The sequence below is a fragment of the Antedon mediterranea genome, chromosome 6 (assembly GCF_964355755.1).
Source record: "Antedon mediterranea chromosome 6, ecAntMedi1.1, whole genome shotgun sequence".
NCBI classification, from domain to species: domain Eukaryota; kingdom Metazoa; phylum Echinodermata; class Crinoidea; order Comatulida; family Antedonidae; genus Antedon; species Antedon mediterranea.
In genome coordinates, this window is record NC_092675.1 from 17,143,753 (window position 1) to 17,166,151 (window position 22,399).

Here is a 22,399-nt window from a genome sequence, read left to right on the forward strand (position 1 = left end):
GGGATCGAAACAGTGTCTCATCACACGCACGAAATGCATGTCACGTCAGGTCGGTTCGCGTATTCTTCGCGTAAGCTTTGTTATGGCACCCCATTATAAGAGGGGGAATGTGTGTAGGGGTAAGAAATGATAAAGAGGGACGTTGTGTTTCCATCACGCCGACGCAAAATGTGTTCAATTATGATCATAAGTTTAATGACTATGGTTATGATATAATACTATGATATAATTAATATATGCCTAACAATATTTTTTTTTGATACACCACTTCGCCTAGTGTGACATATGTTTGTGAGAGTTTTATTTGCTATAGTGATGTTATCAACATAGTGATTAGTTTGTACACTTAGTATGACGTCACCAAAATGGTTACGTCATTCGATGGTGTTGTTAGGGCCTATTTACTTACTTTTGACCGCTAATTAATAAATGACTCTCAATACTGTGAACTGGCCAAAAGTGATATTAATAATAAGTTTCTTTGCCCGCATACCAACTGGGATGGAGGTATGGCTTTACCCTAAAAGATTGTTTTTACGTCAATAAAAAAGTGACTGATACCGATTTTGTAGTTTCTTAACATTTTTGTACCGTAAAACACCGTAAAAATCACATTGAAAAAACAGAATTAATTTATATTTAATCAACAAAATATTTTAAAAATAAAAAGAATTATTATATAGTTTTAGAGGGATCAGACAGAGTTGTTAAAAAATGTGTCGAATTCATATTACATGTATTATTGTTATTAAAAGTCATTACGGTCAGGTCAGTGTGTCCATGAGTACGATGATAACTCAACGATTATACAGGACATTTGGTCACTACTGTAGACTCGTACATATTGTTTGTTTACGTTTTCCGTTCATTGACGGAATTAGGTAGGTCTGAGCCGCGGCATGTTATTGTTATTGTTCAACCATTCGTTTTTTTTCTTCTCATTGTAATTTTTTAGCTCTTCTTGGCCGATAATACATATGCTGCAATTACCTTTACATTAATAAATAATTAGATTAGATAAGTAAGGCTTTAAATTGAACTTCCACAAAAATGTACTTAATAAACGTAGTTACTTGGTAATTTTCATTTATTATTAGCTTATTGGTCTTCTATTTGATTTTATTGAGTATTTATTTATAATTTATGATGTTTGTGCTTCAGCTTCTGTTTCTTTCGTATAATGATTATAATGATATAAAAGCATTAATTAATAATGATAATCAAATAATTTAAAATAACATGGATCATGCATGACATGACACACACTGTTCGTCTTTAAAGCTATCCCCTTTTACACAATGGATTGAACCAAACACAATGTTCTTTCTCTCTGATTGGCTAAGGGTATATCATATTCGCGCGCTTCCACTCCAACACACACATCATCAACGTCGTACACGTTTACAATAATCGTAAAAATAGAGTGTGGACTTCAGAAGACAACAATCTTTCAAGTCAGTATTTACTAAAATTCGGCATATTATTTTGCAATACATACCATGACTAACCCAGAAACAGAAGCAACTGTAAGTATTTATATTTATTTTGGATAATAAAGATCCATGAATTGATATATTATGTCATCTTTAGCGTAGAAAGTGTGTACATTATCATCATAAGCAAAATGTGCTCTCCATTGATTAGCTACAGCTCTACGTAGTCTTGTTCATTCATTCCTTATTTATTAATATGCGAAATTCAATGAATGCATTTTGGCGCCGTTTGTTTACTACGGTTTTATAATGTACAATCTGAAAGAGGAGTGTTTAGGTACATCTATGTAGTGCATAATTTATATGTTTATTTTTAGTCAAATTATTATAGAATAGAATCTAAATAGCCGCATTCGGGCTCCGTTACCTCCACCACGCTAGTTTTTTACTTGCCTACTTCCTCCCACGCTCTCTCGCATTGTCTTTTGTTCTTTTTATTTTATGGACGGCGTGGTTCCAGATGCTGAAGATTTTTCTTACTGATTTTAGTATTAATTAATTTATGTACTAGTAGTACACATCAACGTTTTGTAAAGAGATTCATTCCGTTATTTAGTAATGCTATAATAGTTACTCCTACTTTTCTGTGTAGCTTGGTGCAAATATTATAATTATAAGCCTTAACTACCTATGTTTGAATGTAAAAGTACTAGGCCTAGTAGAGTAGTGAAAACCATGGTATCTGAAATTACCCTTTTTTCAGTTCGTTCCCATATATTTACATGATTATATAAACTTCTGAGATTGAAATTGTTTTCATTTTTGATATACTGTACATACATAATTTTTTTTTTTTATGGAGAACCACCACCAGTGTTTGAACTTGAAACAGATGGTATACCATGCATTGTGTGTACTATATATCATTGGTATTCGTGGAATGCCAATGAAGAGATTTCTTTTATTGAAGTCGTAGGGTTCACAGATTCTGAAGATGCCATATAAATTAAACATATATCATTTTTTCTCAAAATACTATACCTTTTGAAAAATAGTGTTAAACTTGTTAAATTATTTATACAGTAGAAAATGTACAATTTTTATTTAGTTAATTAATAATTAATGATAATCAATTGCATATTTTGTTGTACAGTAATATTGATAATGTGTGTATTTTAATATTTTATTTTTATACTTTACAGTACTACGCTAAACATAAAATACAAAAATGTCTACTTGTGCATTGGTTATGGCCATTCATTCATGCTTAATGTAAACAGTGTAGTGACTGAGGCATGTTGTGGTTTTAACAACCAATTAGTGACCAGATAGTAGTCACATGCTAAGGGATTATCTTAGAAAGGTTTAATAAAACTGTACTATATTTTACGATTTTATTTTCCGAATTATAATAATGCATCAGCATTATTGATGAATAAATTATAGTAATTTGTAATTCCTCAAATTTACGGTTTTCAAGTTTAGCTTTTAAATAGTAATGTTTTAATATTATGATTGAATATGCAAATTAGTAACTTGGCCAGTCATGCTTGAATGAAAAAAGGTGTGATTGTATTAATGCATGGACAGATCGCCTTCAATGGATATGTTGGATCACTGAGCTACTATCAGGATGTACTGTACACACCTACTGTAATTTATAACCAAGCATTTGTGTTTAAATAGTTCTCCATTGCCCCTGGTCTCTTTATAGAAGGCTGAATTTTATATACAGTGATTAATACAAACACTCAAAACATACAATAATTTAAGTTACATATAAAATTTTTTTTAATGCACTTCCTCATACTACTGATACAGTTATAATCCCAGCCTGGGCTAATTAATGAGCATCCCCAAGTATAGGTGAATTACATGCATAATAATTCTATTCATTAGCTCAATTACCCAAATATTGTGATAAGAGTACTGTAGTACAGAATACAGTAGTGGTAGGGTAAATTTTACATTAATATTTTATTCAAATTATTTAGGTTAAAATTACAGTATGTACAAAAAGGGTAATAAAGAGTATATTTATACAATGTAGCAAGGTTTGTGTATAATTCCACTTGGTAAATGGTGTGCTTGATTGAGTATGGGTGACTTTGAACCTGATACTTTTTGCTTATAAGGTGAGTGCCCTATCAACTACACCTGTATTCCGCTCTGCTCTTTCCTCTCACATAATCTCTGAAGTTTATTGACATACTGTGCTTTAAGTTATAACGAATTATGAGATCATATCTGCTATTTATATAGGATTAGTCTGATATCCCATAAGAGGCTGGTGTTAACACAACAATATAAAGTTAAATGGTTATACTGTATATATAATGATAAGAAAAATAAGTATTTATATACTGTAATGTATTGTATGTTACTTTAGCTTCTGTTTGCTTTACTTAACAAAAACTACTGTATACAGTTACTATAGTTTGCAATTTAAGAACAGTAATATTTTAAATAAAAAATCTAACCTCAACAACAAAACATTTATTGTTTTGCAACTTACAAATATTCATTATTTGTTTAGCAAACATTCTATTAAATTTAATATTAAAAATATGTATATAAGAATTATAGATGTGAACCTGTTTGTACTTTTTAAAAGGTACAGTATAGTGTTGACAACATAACATTCTCATAGGCCAAAAGAGCAAATTGTGTACCTTGAGAATAGTTAACAAGACCTTGCCAATAGTACCTACTGTACTGTTTAGTCCCTTTAGATTGCCGCTGTATGTAGTGTATGATATAATTTATAGTTTTGTATTTAATGTACATTTGCAGTGCAGAGGTTTTTAAACAATTGACAGAGAAAAAGAATAAGGAATTGAACTGCAGTAGAAAAAAAGTAGATAGTAATTTATGCAGTCTGGATGGTGGCGACAAAAGAGCATCAGGAATAATATTGACTGATAGCAGACAATAAATGGTACATGCATTCCGCTCCATTGATGGAAACGCTATCCAGAGAAGGAGGGGCCTTTGGCAGTTTGCCAGATTTAAACTGGCTGAATCCAGTCTACGATAATAATACTGTATATTGAATCTTGTTGCTTAGTACCACTCGGTGAAATTGTATTGACAATTTCTATTTAAAATGCAAAATTTATAATATTCTATGAATTAATTTTCCGGTAAAATGTTTGCAAATATTATCTAGTTTTAATATTTAGCATTAAGCTTATTAAATATATTTTTAGTCAATATAATTGATGTAAATGTACTGCAACAGCTTTTGGTTTCATTCTCAATAGCTATTTCAAAAATCAATAATATTTTGTTTATATTTTGGCTCGATGAATCGTATGTCGTAGTTGACTCAAGCGTTTACAGTAGTTAGACCAGCATCATTGTTTACAAGCGAGTATGAATTTTGAAACGTCTTTAATAATCTAATAATTTTTGAGGATGATGGATGAAGAAAAGATTGAAATTGATGTAGTAAGTACACAAATTAATAACTGTAAATGATTGTAATTATTTCATTAAAATAAATAGTAAAATAAAAAAATGTAATTTGACTGATATTAATTAAAGCATTAAAATACATTGCATACAGTTAAAATTGTTTGCATTTTATAAATTGTCTGGAAATTAAATTAAATTTATTCCTAAATGACAATTTTTATATTTTGAAGCTGTCATTCAAACTGCATTATGTTTAATGAATGGTCCAATTCAACACCTGAATTATAATGGATTTTAAAGTCAATATACTGTAGTCTCGTACTGTACTTTGAATGTTTGGTCATGTGACATTCCGTAAAGTTGTGACGTTTAGTCATCGTGACTTTGGGAATGGCCAGATGTCAAAATTACAATATCATCACTTCTCTTCTCTTGGTTACTGGACAGTATTTATAGTTTTGTTCAGACTAATCACTATCGGTATTAAATTGTTTTAATTACAAATTTAGTAAAAAATTATTCTAAAATAAATGCTTATTGGCAAAAACTGTCAGACACACATGGAATAATTTTGCCAGTGTACAGTACAACCTATACAAAAACAACCTTATTGCTACACATTTCTGAAATTGTGTAGCAAAAAAAAAAATACAATACAAAACTATGTTTCTCGACTAAAAAAACAATTATATAATTAACAATTATATTGGTAAACAAAATTTTTCCCTGTAAATAGTTTTTCACATTAGATTGCTAGGCTTATATATTGCAATTGAAACTACAGTAGTTATAGCAATGTTACTGTAATTTGTAAATGATTAATAATAATAATAGACAGTACTGTAGAATATACTGTAAGTAAGTAATTAATTTATTATATAATTTCCCCTTTTTAAATGAAATAAAATATATTTATTTTACATTCGTTCGTGTAATGTAATGTAGTATCAGTATTATTTTGTTAATATTAATATGTTTCTCTTTCTAATTATAACAAGTAAGTGTTTCTAAATTTATTTCAATGAATGATAATAATGAATTAATAGAATATACAGAGTACAGGTACAGTAGCTGATTGAAGAATTGGCATAAATACTGTACAGTATCTCTGAATTTGATTATTGATGTGAATATGAGGTCATTATCATTGTTGATTTCGTGCACTACTGTACACATGTTGTTGTTAATTGCATTTTCAAGTTTCCTAGTCTGGATTCAATTTGTTTTAACAGGAAAATGGTGGGGAATCGGACCACTGGTGATACAATAGGCTTTTGAAAACACTACATATCTTACAGTACTCTGGTTCAGAATACAATTTACTCACATGAACTATTTGTAGGAATGCGTCTCAATATTTATTGATCAATTGTACACATAGTCCATGGGATTTAGCTAAAAAATGACCCTTTTCTCACACAAATTGCAAGAAAAGGTTTTTTTGATGAAATGTGTTCTTTAGACCCTACTGAACATATTTATCAACGTTAGGACATTTTTCGACAACGGGAAGTAGCCTAATTTGCATAATTAAAAATGGCCGCCATTTTTGATAACGTACTCTGTATCTTGAAAACCGCTAGTCACAGATACTTAATTATGGTGTCAAAATCGTTAGAATATATGTTTTTATATTCACTTTATTGAAAAAGTTTGTCCAAAAATGAATGGAAGTGCTATTTCTAACATTATTGACCTTTGACCTTGAATTCTCATATCTCAGCAAAAAAACCTTTTCTTGCAATTTGTGTGAGTTAAAAGTCTAAATCCCATGGACTAACATAGTGGTAGTAAATATTACAATTATAGCATTTTCGTAGTTACTAAAATACTGTATATTGATTGGTTTTTTTTTTCAGGCTTTTATAAACCACGCTTTCTAACTTCATACTATTTTAGAATACCATCATATTTTGTATATTTGGTACATAATTCCCACCGGCTATTGTACAAAAACCTATAAAATCTTGTCAATATTTATTTGTTTTTTGTGTTCTGTATATTTTGATTTCATAGTATTACTATACAGTACTACTGCATTTGTAATAATATTTAATGTTTACTTGCTCCATTTTGATGCGAGACACGATTGACGAGACACTACAAATTGCGTTTTTGTAGCAATTCAGATTTGTGATTGGTCAGAGCATAAAATTAATAACTACAGTAGGTAGTGGAAAAGCTTAATAATAACGCATCTGTCGATAACAAGTATGGTAGATTCTAATGGTAAAGGATTCAATCAATTGAAGTGTGCCATTCTAGCTTACTCATAGTGAGGTACTGTATATTTAAGGGGTGTTCAAATACAGTATTCTTATTTATAATTGAAATGCAAGTCATTGGATGGTAGTAATAATATAAATACTGTATGCTCATTGTACTGGCCAATAAAGATCTAATAAAACCAAGCCTACAGGATACAGTAGTATTATTTGTAAATTTGTTATATTTTTATCGGTATACTATATAATAATGTGAAAAAAAAAGATTACTGTATGCACAACTACTGTTTCATTATCTGTTGGCCAAAGCCTAATGCAACTTGCTGCTGTGAGAAATCAGTTCTCTTTATTCTGTGGTCTGAAATACCAATCATACCAATTGTATGACAAAAAGATTTTTGTGTTTCAGTAATAATAAAGTCTGGGATAGAACATGAACGTCAGCATCAATGCCACATGCTGGGACCTTACATTTTTGTCATCGTTTTAAATTGCATATTTTCAATGATGAGTTTTTGTTAACATTGAACATCGGTAATCATCAATTTTATAAATCAAAAGAATGTGTTATTTATTTAAAAAATTGTATTTAAATAAACATTTGATTTTAAATTTATTGGTTAAAACCAGTTTGATTAATAGAATATTTTTTTCATTTTTCTGTTGCAGATTGTAAGCCTACCTTTACAACCTAATATAGAACCTAGTGAAACTAAAGAGGAATTTGACGATGACGATGAAGATACAGGACGTGATAGCTGGGGCGCCCATTTGGAGTTTCTTTTGTCTTGTTTAGGTTATGCCGTTGGACTTGGAAATGTGTGGAGATTCCCATATCTGTGCTTCTCCAACGGAGGAGGTAAATGAAACCCAAATTTTATGTAAACAAAATGGGAGTTTTTGTGCATGTGTTTGAAGATGAAGGCAACAGCTGAGTACAGTATGTTGAAGTATCAGTTTGGTTTTTGTCCGCAGCAGTATGTTTAATACCGTAGTAAAGTTATGCACATTACAGTTTACACCACATCCATTTTAGTATCATACTACTGTAAACCCACTGGTGATACTTGGCTGTCGAATTATTTGGGGTTTTTCCCAGGCAATTCAATGTTGTCAAGGAAGTCTGTATTCCAATAAAAAGTTTTTTAATATGTATTAAATTAAATCTATTGTAGACAAGCGATGAATACGGATTGTTATTTCAACACTTATCGAATGTTTGTAAACAACAGTATGGAGGTGAATGCGTTGAATAACAATATTAGAATGAAAGGAGCCTTGCATTGAAGCGCCATTAAGTTAGTCTCGCCAAAATATGATGTGCTTGATGCATCCAAAAAGCTGGTGGTCATATTAAAGTACACTGTATAAATAAGAACCCCGCCCTAAATGCTTGATAATATACAGTATAACACATGAAGATACTGTAAAGGCAGCAAGCTGTGTACAATAGCACAATTTGATATTAAAGGCTTTTCAAAATTGTTAAATACTTTACAATATGCTTTCTTAAAAGAAGCAAGGGGCTAATAAATAATAACAAAGTGTGCACAAGAGAGGAATAAGTGTTTACAGGTGATTGTTGGGTAGGATATAAAGGTCAAAGGTTGTTTTTTTTTAAGATTGAATGATTAAATTAAGAGGTACTGTATACCCTGCCCTAGGGGTCAGATAAAAGATTTGGCTTCTCCAAGATTTGTAGTCAAACGCAAAGAATATATATTATCATTTAAACAAATTTTAGGTCCTTCATTTAAATTATTTGGTTGTGTTTGTGATTAAATTGAGTATAGAAATTAATCAATCATTTGGCAGAAAACAAATTAAATTAAATACTGCACATACAGTAGAGTACAGTATTGCTTCTTTTTGGGGTAAAACTATAATCAAGTTACAGTAAAAGCAGATTACTTTAAGAAGTATGTACAATGTACTTTCCGGTTCTTTAGATTTTATCTGTTTTAATTTTGCCTGAAGCATCAATCCTTTTTGTGTCCATTGTTACTCTCCACAGACTTATATGCATGCAAATTTACAGTAACAGGGTAAAGAAATACCTTGTATTCAGGCCTTTTCTCCCATAGTAGCCCCAGGTTATGGCAATGTATTCATAAAGTGCAATCATTTGTGATTCCAGTGTAGAAAAGGAATAATATACTACTACGCCCAGAACAAATAGTATGCAGTTTTTCAATGCTATATTATATAGTATAATTATTAGCATATTTTTTATGTATACAACAATGCAGTATAGTGAGTTGAACGTACTTTGTAAACTTGAAGATTTTGAATCTTTATAAACAACAAAACAAAACATACAGTACATAACTCTATATGTAACTCTAATCATACAGTACTAGAATTGTTTTTTCTTTACCATTTTAAACCAAATTCATGTATGTATATGCATACATTAGTAACACATACATATTTCCATGGTAACCACATCAGCGAAGATTACAAAATTGAAACAATGCAAATTTACTGGAAGATGTAACTATCAGTAAAAAACGTTTTTAATTATTACTATAGCATTGATATTTAACATACATTGCACTACTAAAGTTCAGTGTGTAACTTAGTGGCCTATTCATCCTTGCAGTATTTTTACATTTCCTCCTTTTGTTGCCTGTATATTTTGAGTAAATTGTAATGATGCAGTCAGTCTGTGAATGTTTGGTTTGACGCACTAACAAGCATTTAGACTATGCTCTGCGCAGAAATTTGGCTTATTGCCAAGAAAAAGAACCCTAGCCGTTCAATGTTTTTACATGGTAGACTAAATCATTCCGTGGTTAACGAGCATTTTAAGCATATTGGCTGTGAAATGTGACGTATATGTTTAATTAAAGGTTGTAAGGTAGAGTGTACATTCCAGAATCGAATACACTAGACGTTATTGTATGTCATATGATATGGCTTGCAGTATACAGTACATAGTATTAATAGTCTAATTTTCACTAGAAGTAGTAGACACTTCTCGTTGCCCAATAAGGAAAGACTATTCTCATATCAACATCGTTTATTTTATGGTTATAGTAAATTTGGGAAAATAGTTTGTCCTGTGAGCAAGGTTGAAATTGAGAATGATAGTGAATTAAATTACTAACTGTATGGCTATCCTTGCCAATTTGCATAAATAAGAATTTAATAATAAAATAATAACACTTCAATTGCATGTTTCTAATTAATAAAGATGACATTCTGCAGATGCATACAAATCATACTAGAAAGTGGTAGATTTAAGTTTTAAAAAGACGCTTTATTTACCCAGTATACTGTACTGTACCAATGTAAGTAAACCATTTGAAAAAAATGAACTTATAGTAGTAAGCGTGAACAGAATGAGTATACTTGTAGATTGTAAATATATTACACATTATTAAAATGGTCAATCTCACAAATTCGTTTGTTTCTTTAAAATACATTTATATGTATTTATATAATTTAAAACCATACAAAAAGATGAGAGGTTAAAAGCTTGTTTTCATAAGGGACAGGTATTTTGATTAAGATGGTAATATGAAAGTGAATTATTTCATTTTTTTTTTTGCATTACAGGTGCGTTTCTGATACCATATGTATTGATGTTGTTGTTTGCTGGTTTGCCATTGTTTTTCTTGGAACTTGGTTATGGCCAGTATTGTAGTCTTGGGCCAATCACTGCATGGAGATCAGTCCCAATGATGAAAGGTAGGTTTTTAACAATTTTCATTTAATGGTCAAAAAAGTAGTTTAAAGTTAGATACCATGTTGTGTATCAATACCGTATCTTGAGTGTCTGAAATATGAAACAATTAAAATTTGTTTGAAGGCAACAATAGATGACTGAGTATTGCTAGTCATTTTTCAGCAATTTGCTTTTTGTTTGTTAATGGTTTGTAGCCACCAGAACGTATTGCAATGGTGTACAGTATTTTGAATTGAGATTGTTTGGAAGAGTGTGTACAAGCCATTTTTTCATTGGTTAGATTACTGTACTTACAAATTTCTGATCATGTGTATTGATAAAATATGCAAATAGATTTAAATGTATATTTTATCTTTTTAGGTGTTGGGTATGGCATGGTAACTGTGTCATTTTTGGTGTGTATATATTACAATGTCATCATTACATACACTATATACTATCTGTTTTCATCGTTCACATCCACGCTTCCGTGGATTGGGTGTTCGAACGACTGGAACACACCGTATTGTAGTGAACGTTTTACCGATTGTATTAATGGAGGCGGTATCATCGATAACGATGGAATTTGCATCATGATTGCCAATATGACGGTCAACGAGAAAACCTTTTACAACCTTAGCTCCGATGGTAACATCACAGATGCTTATACTGACCCATTTAAGGACATGCGAAAGCTGCCTAGCTATGAATTCTATAGGTAATTTATTTTTCCAATAATGTTTCGCTATAGATTTGTTTACTAAGCCTATCTCTGCCTTCTTTGCAAGGGCCTCATCGGGCCTGGATAACATCTAAAAAATAGCTTGCCAACTTTGTCCATGCTTGTTTATTGGATAGTCCTTATATAACATTACATTTAAGAAAATATATTTATGATATCATAAAGCAAGTTAAAGTAAAGAGTTAGTGCCAGCACATATTAATGAAGACATTTTACTACTACTATAGATTATATTTTATACATCAGGAGTGTGGAGTAGATATTTTTTTTAAATATAAAACCCAGCAGTTTGAGTGACACTACACAGTATACCTGCAATGTTTTACAACTGTGTTACATAAGTAGCCAACTGAGTTTCTTGCGACAAATTATTTAAATGTTCATTTTTATATTATTACAGTATTTTATGTAACAATTAAAATAGCTACCCAAATTGATATTTAAAACCCCTCCTTTGAGATATACCTACTCACACCCCTATGATATTTGTTTGGCCCTAAAGGTATCTCCTTTAATAATGGTTTTGTTGTACTTTGTAAAGTCACAGAATTACCAATACGTGTGTGTTTATTACAGGCATGAAGTTCTTCAGATCACAGATGGCATTGGAAATCTTGGAGGTGTACGATGGCAACTTGCACTCTGTCTTTTATTGGCTTGGTTCATTGTTTTCTGCTGTCTAGCTAAAGGAGTCAAATCCTCTGGAAAGGTGAACTAGGTTTTTTATATCAATAATAAGACTATAAGTAAATGTTATCCTTTATCATAAACATGAATGATACTTGGTTGTTGAAAAGTAAATACATTTTGGTGATATTTGATAACAATTTCTTATTGGGAATATTTAGCGAAAAGACTAAATATTATTTCAATGTTAAAACCGTTATTTTCATTATACAATATACCACCATATGTTGTTCAAGGCTGCATTAGTTTTGCTGGCCTCTTTCTAGTTTAGGTCACATTCAATGAATGACCCTTTGTACTCTTTGCAGACTAATTGCAAACAGTTGTGTAGCTGTCTGCTTATTTATCCACCAATCAGAATGCTTCACACTCGTGCTCAATGAGTGGAAGAACAAGATTAGATCTTTACTTTATAGAGGGAGCTATACCTATTTATTACTGTATCTCATTCAATATATCAATCTATATAATATGCCTTCCACTAATACATTTTGCTTTTTTTAAAAATCATATTGCAACATAAAATATTACTAAGACATTATTATGTATATATATATAACATTTGTTTTAAATTTATTTATTAAAAAATTTGGCAAAGCACACAGAACTTTGAAGTGGGAGCTTCTTAAGCACTGTCTAAACTATCATATGTGATAAACAAAATGTGATGTGCCCATATATGGACACGATGTCATATAACTACTATATTTTGGCACACTTTTGATAGTGTGGACAAAGCTTAAAACCACTTGATAAACAATATAAATAATATATGTAAGAAGATGTAAATAAAAAAACTTTTCCTTTACTTACAATGTACAATAAAAATTGTTTATATCAATTTGCATTCTTCATACTACTTTGTTGTTTTTCAGGTGATGTATTTCACAGCGACTTTCCCATATCTTGTACTTTTCATTCTGTTAATCCGTGGTCTTACATTAGATGGTCACAGAGAGGGTATCGCATTCTTCATCACTCCTAAATTTGAATTGCTTAAAAACCCCAAAGTATGGAAAGATGCCGCAGTTCAGATATTCTATTCTCTGTCCGCGTCCTGGGGAGGACTTATTACGTTGTCGTCGTTCAACAAATTCAACAACAACTGTCTGCGTGATGCCATGATCGTGCCAGTCTTGAATTGCCTCACAAGCATCTTTGCTGGATTTGTGATTTTCTCAATTCTCGGTTTCATGGCCAAAGAGCTTGGCAAACCTGTTGAGGAAGTTGTTGATGAATGTGAGTTGAACCAGTTGTACCTACAAAGTTCAAGGGTTTACTATATTGTTTAGAAAGTCAACGATTCATTATTTTTTTTCAATGAGATAGATTTCATCATATTTATAATCGATAGCCAAATAAAGAATACAGTATAATCCCCTGCGTTTGGCACACCCCTGTTTAGGGGACACGAACAGGGGAAATTTACGATTTTTAACACTACGACCCACCTCTATTCAAGGCAGACCCCTATTTAGGGGACAGTACACAGTATTTCTATAAATGTCGTAATTTTAATTTATTTATACAATTTCTTTTGTTTTTGTTGAACAGCATTTGGTCTTGCATTTATTGCATACCCGGCAGCAGTAGCAAAGCTGCCTGTTTCGCCGTTGTGGTCTGTGCTTTTCTTTATGATGTTGCTGACACTTGGATTGGGTAGTGAGGTAAACATTTTTAAATTTTGACCCATGGCTTGTATCATAACAAAACTTATATCTGAGTGTATAACATGTGCATATCGTGTAAGCCTTGTTGGTAAGAAATCTTAAGTAATAGTCTCAAGCTATTTATATGGAAATTATCGTAATATAATTGTAATTGTTCTGTGTCTATAGATTGTTATTGTTCAAACAGTGATGACAGCCATTATTGATGAATTTCCAAAATATTTGAAGAAAAGGAAAATCTATGTTATTGGAGTGATTGCCATCATTGGTTACATTATTGGATTGCTCCTTGTAACCAGGGTAAGAGTTAATATTATAATCTAATTTAATAAGTAGTTGAGCTGTAGCTTGGTTGTTAACATGCATGCCTTCCAATCCAAAGGTTCTAGATAGTATCAGGGGTGTAACTCATGAATCTTTCACTCTACTCCCTAAGCTTCAAATGATAATTATAATCGCAATAAATTATAGAATAGTTTATCCATCCTGTAAGTATGAGGGAGTTTGTGCTCACTGAGTCTTACTTTGCTCCAACTTGTCAAGTCCAACATGCAGGATTTTGCTAATATTTATGTATTTTTTTTTAGGGAGGTAATTATTGGGTGATATTAATGGACAAGTATGCGGCTGATTTTGCTTTGTTGATCTATGGTCTTTGTGAATGTATTGGACTTGGATGGCTTTATGGTGTAAAGAGATTTATCAATGACATACGCTCTATGATTGGGGATAAACTTGTCGATTTCCCATTGTTTATGTGGTGGCCAATCAACTGGACAGCACTCACGCCAGCTGTGTTGTCTGTAAGTATTTTTTTATTGAAGTTTTTTAATTCCGTGGGCTTTAGGTTGCTCTGAACATTCTTGTGTTACTTTAAATTATTAATATAGAAATATGTGTTTGACACACCCAAGTGTACCCTTGCAATTTGATTGGTAGATTTTATATCTTCATTATATTATATACTTTGTGTTTGAATAGCATGACACTTTTTTTTACAGTTTGTTCTGTTGTTCAACTGGATTTCCTGGTCACCACCAACAGCCGGTGATTATGAGTTCCCACCATGGGCTCATGTCATTGGATGGCTTATGATTATTTCAACGCTCTTCTGGATTCCACTATTCATGATAATTGAATTCCGAAAATCAAAAGATGATGATGTTACTCTGCTAGAGGTATGTTTTCCATATTTGTTAAACTGTGGCATAATCATCGAGGAAATATATATATATATATTACTGACTGAAAAGTAACAGGAGAGGGAACCAACAAGATGGCGGCTGTAAATCTGTTCAAAAATATTTAGTCTAACACGTATTCTTGTTAAAGCACATTGAAGTTTTCAAAAATTAAATATGCAATATAATGAATAATTATGTAATAATATCTATAATGTGTATAGAGAATCATATAGAATGCGTATGTTGATCTGCTCAATACTTATTGTACTGAGAATTGAAAGATTACCTCTCGCACTGATATTCTCAACACAAGCGTGGTAGTGTGCGACTACATAGGGGCATATCAGTTAGTTGATTGCAGCCGCCATCTTGGTTCCCTCTCCATGAACAATCATTATTTGGACTGCTATAACTATAATATTGGAGAAGTCCGCCCTCTAGCCAATCTATAATACCTCGACTTTTAAAGTAGATGGCTGTGATATCATATGTAATAGTGTACCATTTGCATAATTTTCATAAGCATGATTGATGATGTAGGGAAATTTGACTATTGTTGGATGTATGAGTAGATTAAAAGTGAGATCTTTTGTAGGCTGGCCCAGTTGCCCATTTTGTAAACAACTGATCCACTTATTTATTTTAGTGCAGTAGTTAACAAAATGTAATTGTTATTCTAAATAGCGATTTAACGTGATGAAGACATCGAGACCCGAGTGGGGACCTGCATTAAGAGTAAACAGAAGACACGCTGCTAATGTTCACAAACAATATGGCACAGTAATGGGAGGAAGTACCGAAACCAGACATGCTGCTAGACATGCTGCTAGACCTGCTGCTAGACCTGCTGTTGGTGCCAATAATGAATACTCCAAAATTAACGGTATCCCTGCAAATGGTGAGGAACCACCAGCTAATGTATGAACTGAATGCGTGGTTGAACATGAACCTTATGTATCCAAACAAGTGTAGAAACAAAAACAAAGAAAAATCCCAATGGTATAATATAAGTTATTATTACCTGTGACATTTTTTTATCATTTGGTTATGGTGGCTGTCCGCAATTCCAGTAAATTCCTAGAATATGTGACCATATTTTAACTGAAAATATGTGACCATATTTTAACTAGGATATGTGATCACATTCTAGCTGAAGTTCAAACGAGGAATAGATTAGCACCGATATTTGGCATACAATGGGAGAGGCGGGATGTGCCAAATATCAGAGTTGATAACCAGGGAGTTTTGATTGGAGAGTGTGTGGTAATAGTTCCGATATTGAAAGTTAAGCAAATATTGAATGTTTTTACAATTTTTTTTTTGCATTTGGGTAAATAACCACCTGATTCCCAGTGCAGTATCTCCAAATACTATCTATTTCCAAGGTAATACAGCATCTCATTTATATCACATGTGGTGCCTGTATCATGTAAGGTTAGGTTACTTTAAGGGTTAGGTTACTACTATCTAGATACATGGGATGATGTATTACCAAATATTCCTATGATACTTCGGAAATAGATACAGTACCGAGAATCGGCTGAAATAATGCATAGTGCACTAGATTTCAAATTAAATATTCTGATTTTTGGAATGTAAAGTTTTAAAGCTCTTATAAAATGAAATGTCCAATATGATATGATATGATATACAATTATTTTTTGTGCATTAGGGTAATATACTGTATTGCAAAAGATTTGAAGTGGACCCTGATGAAAGCTATAAATAATAATTAAGCAGTTACAGAGTGAGAAATGTTGTTTTATTATTATTGTTTTTATTATGTGTATACTTAAAAAAACAAACAAAAAAAACCCCCAAAAGATCATGCGCAATGAAAGTACTGCTTGCCAAAATTAAATTCTTCCACAAGTAAAAATAACATTTAAAATGTGAAAAGTATTTCAAATATTTCAAATTATTTAATGTTGTAATTGATATAATGTTTTTTTTACACAAACATGCGTATTTGTGTAAACAAATATGTAATTGGGTACTCCATAGTTTTTTTCAAATTACAATTGTTATGGTATAATTACATACATTGTTATCCCAGATGGTTTACGAAATACATTAGCTATTCCACATATTGAGGTTTATATATAATGTATGATGTTAGTTGTTTACTTGTACAATAGATTATTACTGTTATGTCTCATGTTGGGCTTCCCATAAACTTATCAAATTAATTTTCAGTAAGTTAGGGAGTTGAAAGTGATTAGTAAAACTGTTGAGGTGGAGTATCACAAGCAACTACAATGCAAAATGTAAATGTACAAAAATTAGTGAAAAATCTAAAAATTCTAAAAATAATATATATTAAAGCATGCATAATACCATGCATGAACCAAAAAAATTAATAAAAAGTACAAAATATTGATAAATAAAGTTAGAATTGTATAAATTGCAGAAATAGTAATAGATATGTAATGAAAGGATTGACCTTTACATTTTAGTTTTTCTTTGATGCTGCTAAGATATTCTCGAGAATATGACGTGGAAGCGACCTTAATACGTAGGTACTCTTTGACAAATGCAATGATATTTTATAGTAAACAGCTGAGATATTATTATATCAAAACAAACACTAGTAGGGATATGGAGATCTTATATTTATAGTTAAGAAAAATGTTTTATTTTTTGTTGTGAATTCTTCAAATTTAGAGGTACAGTATGTCATGTCCTGGAGAATGTTGAGAAGTGTTTAGCAACATTTTTGATTGTGTACAGTACCTTAATACATTCATATTCATAAATATAACGTTTGGTCTTGACAAGCCTTTTTTTTATTTAATTTTGACAGGAAATTATATATAAAATATATTTAAATACATTGTTAGTATGTATATGTATGTAAGACCTGCATATTATCAATGCATCGTACATTGTAGTGTCCCCTCCAAACTATGTCATTCTTCGGACCACATGGTGGCGACATCAATCTGGTTTGGTTTTTTTTTGTGGAGGGTGTGACTAAATTGTACTTTCGTCTGTTAATTTGAAAGTCACAAATTTTAGATGTGTCGGTACTGAAGTAAAGTTGTACATTTTGTAATAACCCAATGTTACTTCTGTATTTAGTATAGTGATTATACTTATTGTATAAGGTTCTTTTGTATATAGGTAACTGATAATACTTAGAAGGGCGGGTGGGCAGGAGTTTATGTTCAGTTTAAATGTATATATAGTAAGACGAGTCGAAAGGACTGCGATAATTAATGTTATGTTTTTGCAATTTTTGACATTTATATTATTTTTTTTTAATAGAGGTCTGTCCTGTACAGTTCTTGATGAGGTAGGGGAGGTGGTGTGTCAATCTAGTGTCCTCGATATGAGACATTTTTCAGGGAAATTTGTTGCTTGTCTGAATCTCCCCTTTCTAGCATTTGTACCTAAAGACACACATTACTCAATTGATTGAAGCAATGCAAAGATTATTTTAGCTTGAATTTGAGTCGAAGAAGCAACCATTATTGATAAATAAAAATTACATTTTTTTTTTAATCGGCTGATAATGTATTTATTTTGGTTGTATAAAGATAGCAAAAACAATACAACCTGTCCTGAAGGATGTGGTTTATCAGGGTAATATTTAAAGACAGTACTTTTAATTTTACTAAATATTTACACAAGTAATATTCGCATTAAAAAGTGCTAAAATAGTAGATGCCAATTAAACTTGTATGTATATAACATTTTTCTTTATATCTGTTAGACAAAAAAAGTGTATTCTTTATTTCTCTATTTTAAAAATGAATTTGAATCATTTTGAAACTTGCTCTGCAGTTTTAGATTGATATTGTTGTAATATAAGTACTGTATTAGTTGATCATTGATAATGATATGAAAAGTCAATTTGTTCTACAATCATTTTGGTGTCAAGAATCCTATCTTTATGTAAATAATATGACACTAGTTGTATTTGATGTGTTGTGGTGTTTTAGTCATAGTGAAGTAAGCCACAATTCTTCATTTGTATATATTTCGTACATTACACCTCCACCCAGCAAGCTTTATAGAAAGTTAACCTGCATTTCTAGTTGTTAATATTGGTTCAAATTCAGGTTCTTCTTTTAAAATGTGTCGTGTGTATTTTTACGAAGCATTACTGTATTGTTTTGAAACATGATGTAACACTACATTAATGTTATTGCACAAATCAAATGATATGAATACTGTCAGATTGGGTTGCTTTAACAGATGCTTGTATTTCACATACTGGTACCTCTGCTTTTAAATTTATGTTGACAAAGGTTGTTATTTTTCAATTAAATAGTGAAAGTTCACCATTGATTTCAGTTTGTTTATCCGCATAAAACGTTTTATTACATGCATCATTATAAATTCTTGAACTGCAAGATGCATTGATAATTATTAGTTCCTCCTTACTAACGATAATATCTATTTAAAATCTGATCTGATATCACCACATGTGACTGATAATGAAAACCATGTGATATCCAAAATTAATTGCTTGCTTTTGTATATATTTTGTACATATTTTAAAACTTTATCCTGTACCCTATATATATTTGTTTAATTTCATTGCCCATTGTCCAAAACATTAATTGAGATGTAAAACATTACTTATGTATGCATGTTTTCATATTTAATTTTAGACACAAGTTATTTAGTTGTAAATGGTTATGTTAATAGTTTTTTTTTGACTTCAAAACCTCGTTGGACTTTTAGTCTTGTTTTATTTGTGTTTGGGGTATGGATGGAATTCAATAAATACTTGGATTTAATTAGAATATTATGTGTTCTTTTATGATAGCTTTATTTGTCAAAACTAGGTAATAAAGTTGAGAAAATGTTGAAGATGGATGACGTTAAGTTTATTGAAGGCTAGTAATGTATTATTTATTAGCTCGACCATAATTTAACAATTAATATTTATGAATTTAATGGTGAGATTATTTAATGTCAATCATTCAACGTGAAATATTCGCTCTATCTAACAACTACAAAGATGCATTATTTGTGTGATAACGCACCTACTGTTCCAAAGTAAATTTAATAGAAGATAGTAGAACAGTTAGTTGTAGATTCCTTGTGTTGCATAACAGGTTCTCAAAAAGCTAAACATGCAATAGTACTATGCTATTAGAATATTTTAGAATACTTTTACCGAACGGCACATAGTATAAAATTAACCAATCAAATGGCAAGGATACGGTCAGGTGTGTTCTAGTATAGTTTATTTACCTCCGCCAAGGAGGTATAATGTAATCGATCGCGTGTGTCTTGTTTGATTTGCAAGATCTTTACTAAAATGAAAATACAGATAGATATGTGATAAAGGACCACGGTCCAAATTCTGGACCACTTTTTAGTATTATTTTTAGACCTGCTAGTGTTAAAAAGATGGGACAGAATTTTCAAAAGCCGTCGAGCAGTCTTAAAGTAACAAGTAAACTGAAATTGCATTTTCTCGTATCGATTTTAAGTATTTATAATTTGTGATTTGTAATTGTAAAACATAATTTGATTTAATGTACAGGTTTTAAAAAAACCTATTTCTTTTAAATTCACTTTGGCGTTCCTTTTACTATTGTTAGTCAACTATTGTTAGTTGAAAGGCTATTACACCAAACTCGCATCTTGTAGTGAAATTAGCCTATATTACACACAGCATTGACACACACAAATATATATACACATATATATATTAGTTTTTTCCTGAGAAATCTTATGTAGGAGAATTTTACAGTAGGCTGTGAGAAGTGGCTTCCTAGTTTTAATTGTCTTCGATAAGTCAACTTTCAAATTTGATGGCTAAATGGTGCGAGAATTGAAAAAGTGTTTGTTGATTGAATGCTTGTTATTTTAACCAACTCATAACTCACACAAACATGTAGGTACAGTATTATATTATTAGCTTTACATTGTTTATTATCCAATATTTTTTATACTAATAATTATGGGCAAAATCATGTGTGACGTTTTGTATGTTCTTTAAATGTTACATTTTTATATTTCTCTGCTGTGTTTATAATAATAATGCCTGTTTTTAAGTATTTTTATGCAATATGTTTAACATTCAATATATTTGAACAGGGTTCGAAGTGGAACACGACTACCCACTATTACGCTACGATCCAACAAATGTTTCTGTCGAAGAAACTGGGAGTGCATGCATTGTTGTTAGACCTCTGTACATGTCTACTTCGTAAGTATGCCTTTTCAACAGTTAAAATGTTGCAAATGTTTACATTATTTTTGTCATTATTTTCTTCCAACATTTTCCTATATTTTTCCAGCTATTTGGTTAAGTATTACCCCAGGTTTGAGGTGGAAAATGACAACCCACTGGGCCTATACTACGATCAGGCAAATCGTTCTGTCGAAGAAACAGGCAGTGTTTGTATTATTTAGACTGTGGGAGATTCGTGAGTATTGTATGCCTTTATAATAACCATGGACCTATAGATTAGGTCCATGTAATAACAAGGCTATATACATGGCTGCAGTCGCGTGCTCAAATTTGAGTTAGTGTTTACCATCCGACCGACAGTGAGCTGTAGAGTCGAGTTGCACGCGACTAAAATCTAAGGAAAAGTGGGGTTACCCTGTTAAAAACAACCTTTACCATTATGGCAACATTTTCCTATATTTTATTGTTTTAATTAGTGTATTGTTATGAGAAAGTAGGAAGAAATGGAGGTTTTTAAAGTTGTAAATTTAAATGCCATATACAAATTGAATTTATATTTCTTTTACAGGTACAGTAGTATCATTGGCCAAGGACAGGTTCCAAACGGCAAGAGACAACAGTAGATATTGTAAGACCATGGAGCTATAAAACTAATTTTATAGCTCCATGGTAAGGCTATCAAATACAGTAATTTTTATTTATTGAATTCAGTTAAAATGTTATATGACTACAAATCTGCAATTATAGATTGTATAATATTAATACTGTATAAGATACTATATAACCCCGTTAAGGGGGTACACTTTCAGAACAAGTGTCCCCGGTTGCACGGAGTGTCCCAAAAGAGAGGTTATTACCGTAGTATAGAGAGCAATTAGTAAATCTATAACAATTCCAAAAGAGTTGCTCTCAATAAGTGTACAGTTACATAATACAATTATATTCTAATTGTTTATGTTTTTTTTTCTGAGCTGTATTAGGCTACTTCACAATATCTTTATTTTGTACCTTCAAATGAAATAAATAAAATGAAAATACATTTTTAAAAATATGTTGAAACAATGAATGCAGCCTATATTTGTTAAATTCATAATACATCCAAAGGCAAATTACTGAAAAAATAAACGACTAAAAACGCGGCCAGTTTGGTTTCAGTAAAGTCAACCAATGAAATGAATGAAAGTTTTGCAAGATTTGCCGCAAAAGGTGACTGC

At 31.3% G+C, this 22,399-nt stretch overlaps 1 protein-coding gene across 3 annotated transcripts; it reads left to right on the forward strand.

The window, feature by feature from the left end:
• Nucleotides 1-684: 684 nt before the first annotated feature.
• LOC140052377 (sodium- and chloride-dependent glycine transporter 1-like) lies at nucleotides 685-22,163 on the forward strand. Of its 3 annotated transcripts, none has more exons than XM_072097964.1 (14): nucleotides 685-881; nucleotides 7,745-7,934; nucleotides 10,637-10,768; nucleotides 11,127-11,463; nucleotides 12,064-12,196; nucleotides 13,050-13,413; nucleotides 13,729-13,841; nucleotides 14,013-14,144; nucleotides 14,432-14,647; nucleotides 14,846-15,022; nucleotides 15,713-15,926; nucleotides 21,089-21,200; nucleotides 21,292-21,420; nucleotides 21,754-22,163. In XM_072097964.1, the coding sequence occupies exons 3-13, from the start codon at nucleotides 10,663-10,665 to the stop codon at nucleotides 21,404-21,406; spliced, it is 2,019 nt and encodes a 672-aa protein (XP_071954065.1). In that variant the 5' UTR covers nucleotides 685-881; nucleotides 7,745-7,934; nucleotides 10,637-10,662; the 3' UTR covers nucleotides 21,407-21,420; nucleotides 21,754-22,163. The 3 variants fall into 3 exon arrangements, with proteins under 3 accessions (XP_071954065.1, XP_071954064.1, XP_071954066.1); XM_072097963.1 differs by lacking the exon at nucleotides 685-881 and adding an exon at nucleotides 1,368-1,526; XM_072097965.1 differs by lacking the exons at nucleotides 685-881; nucleotides 7,745-7,934 and adding an exon at nucleotides 1,375-1,526.
• The last annotated feature ends 236 nt before the right edge of the window (nucleotides 22,164-22,399 follow it).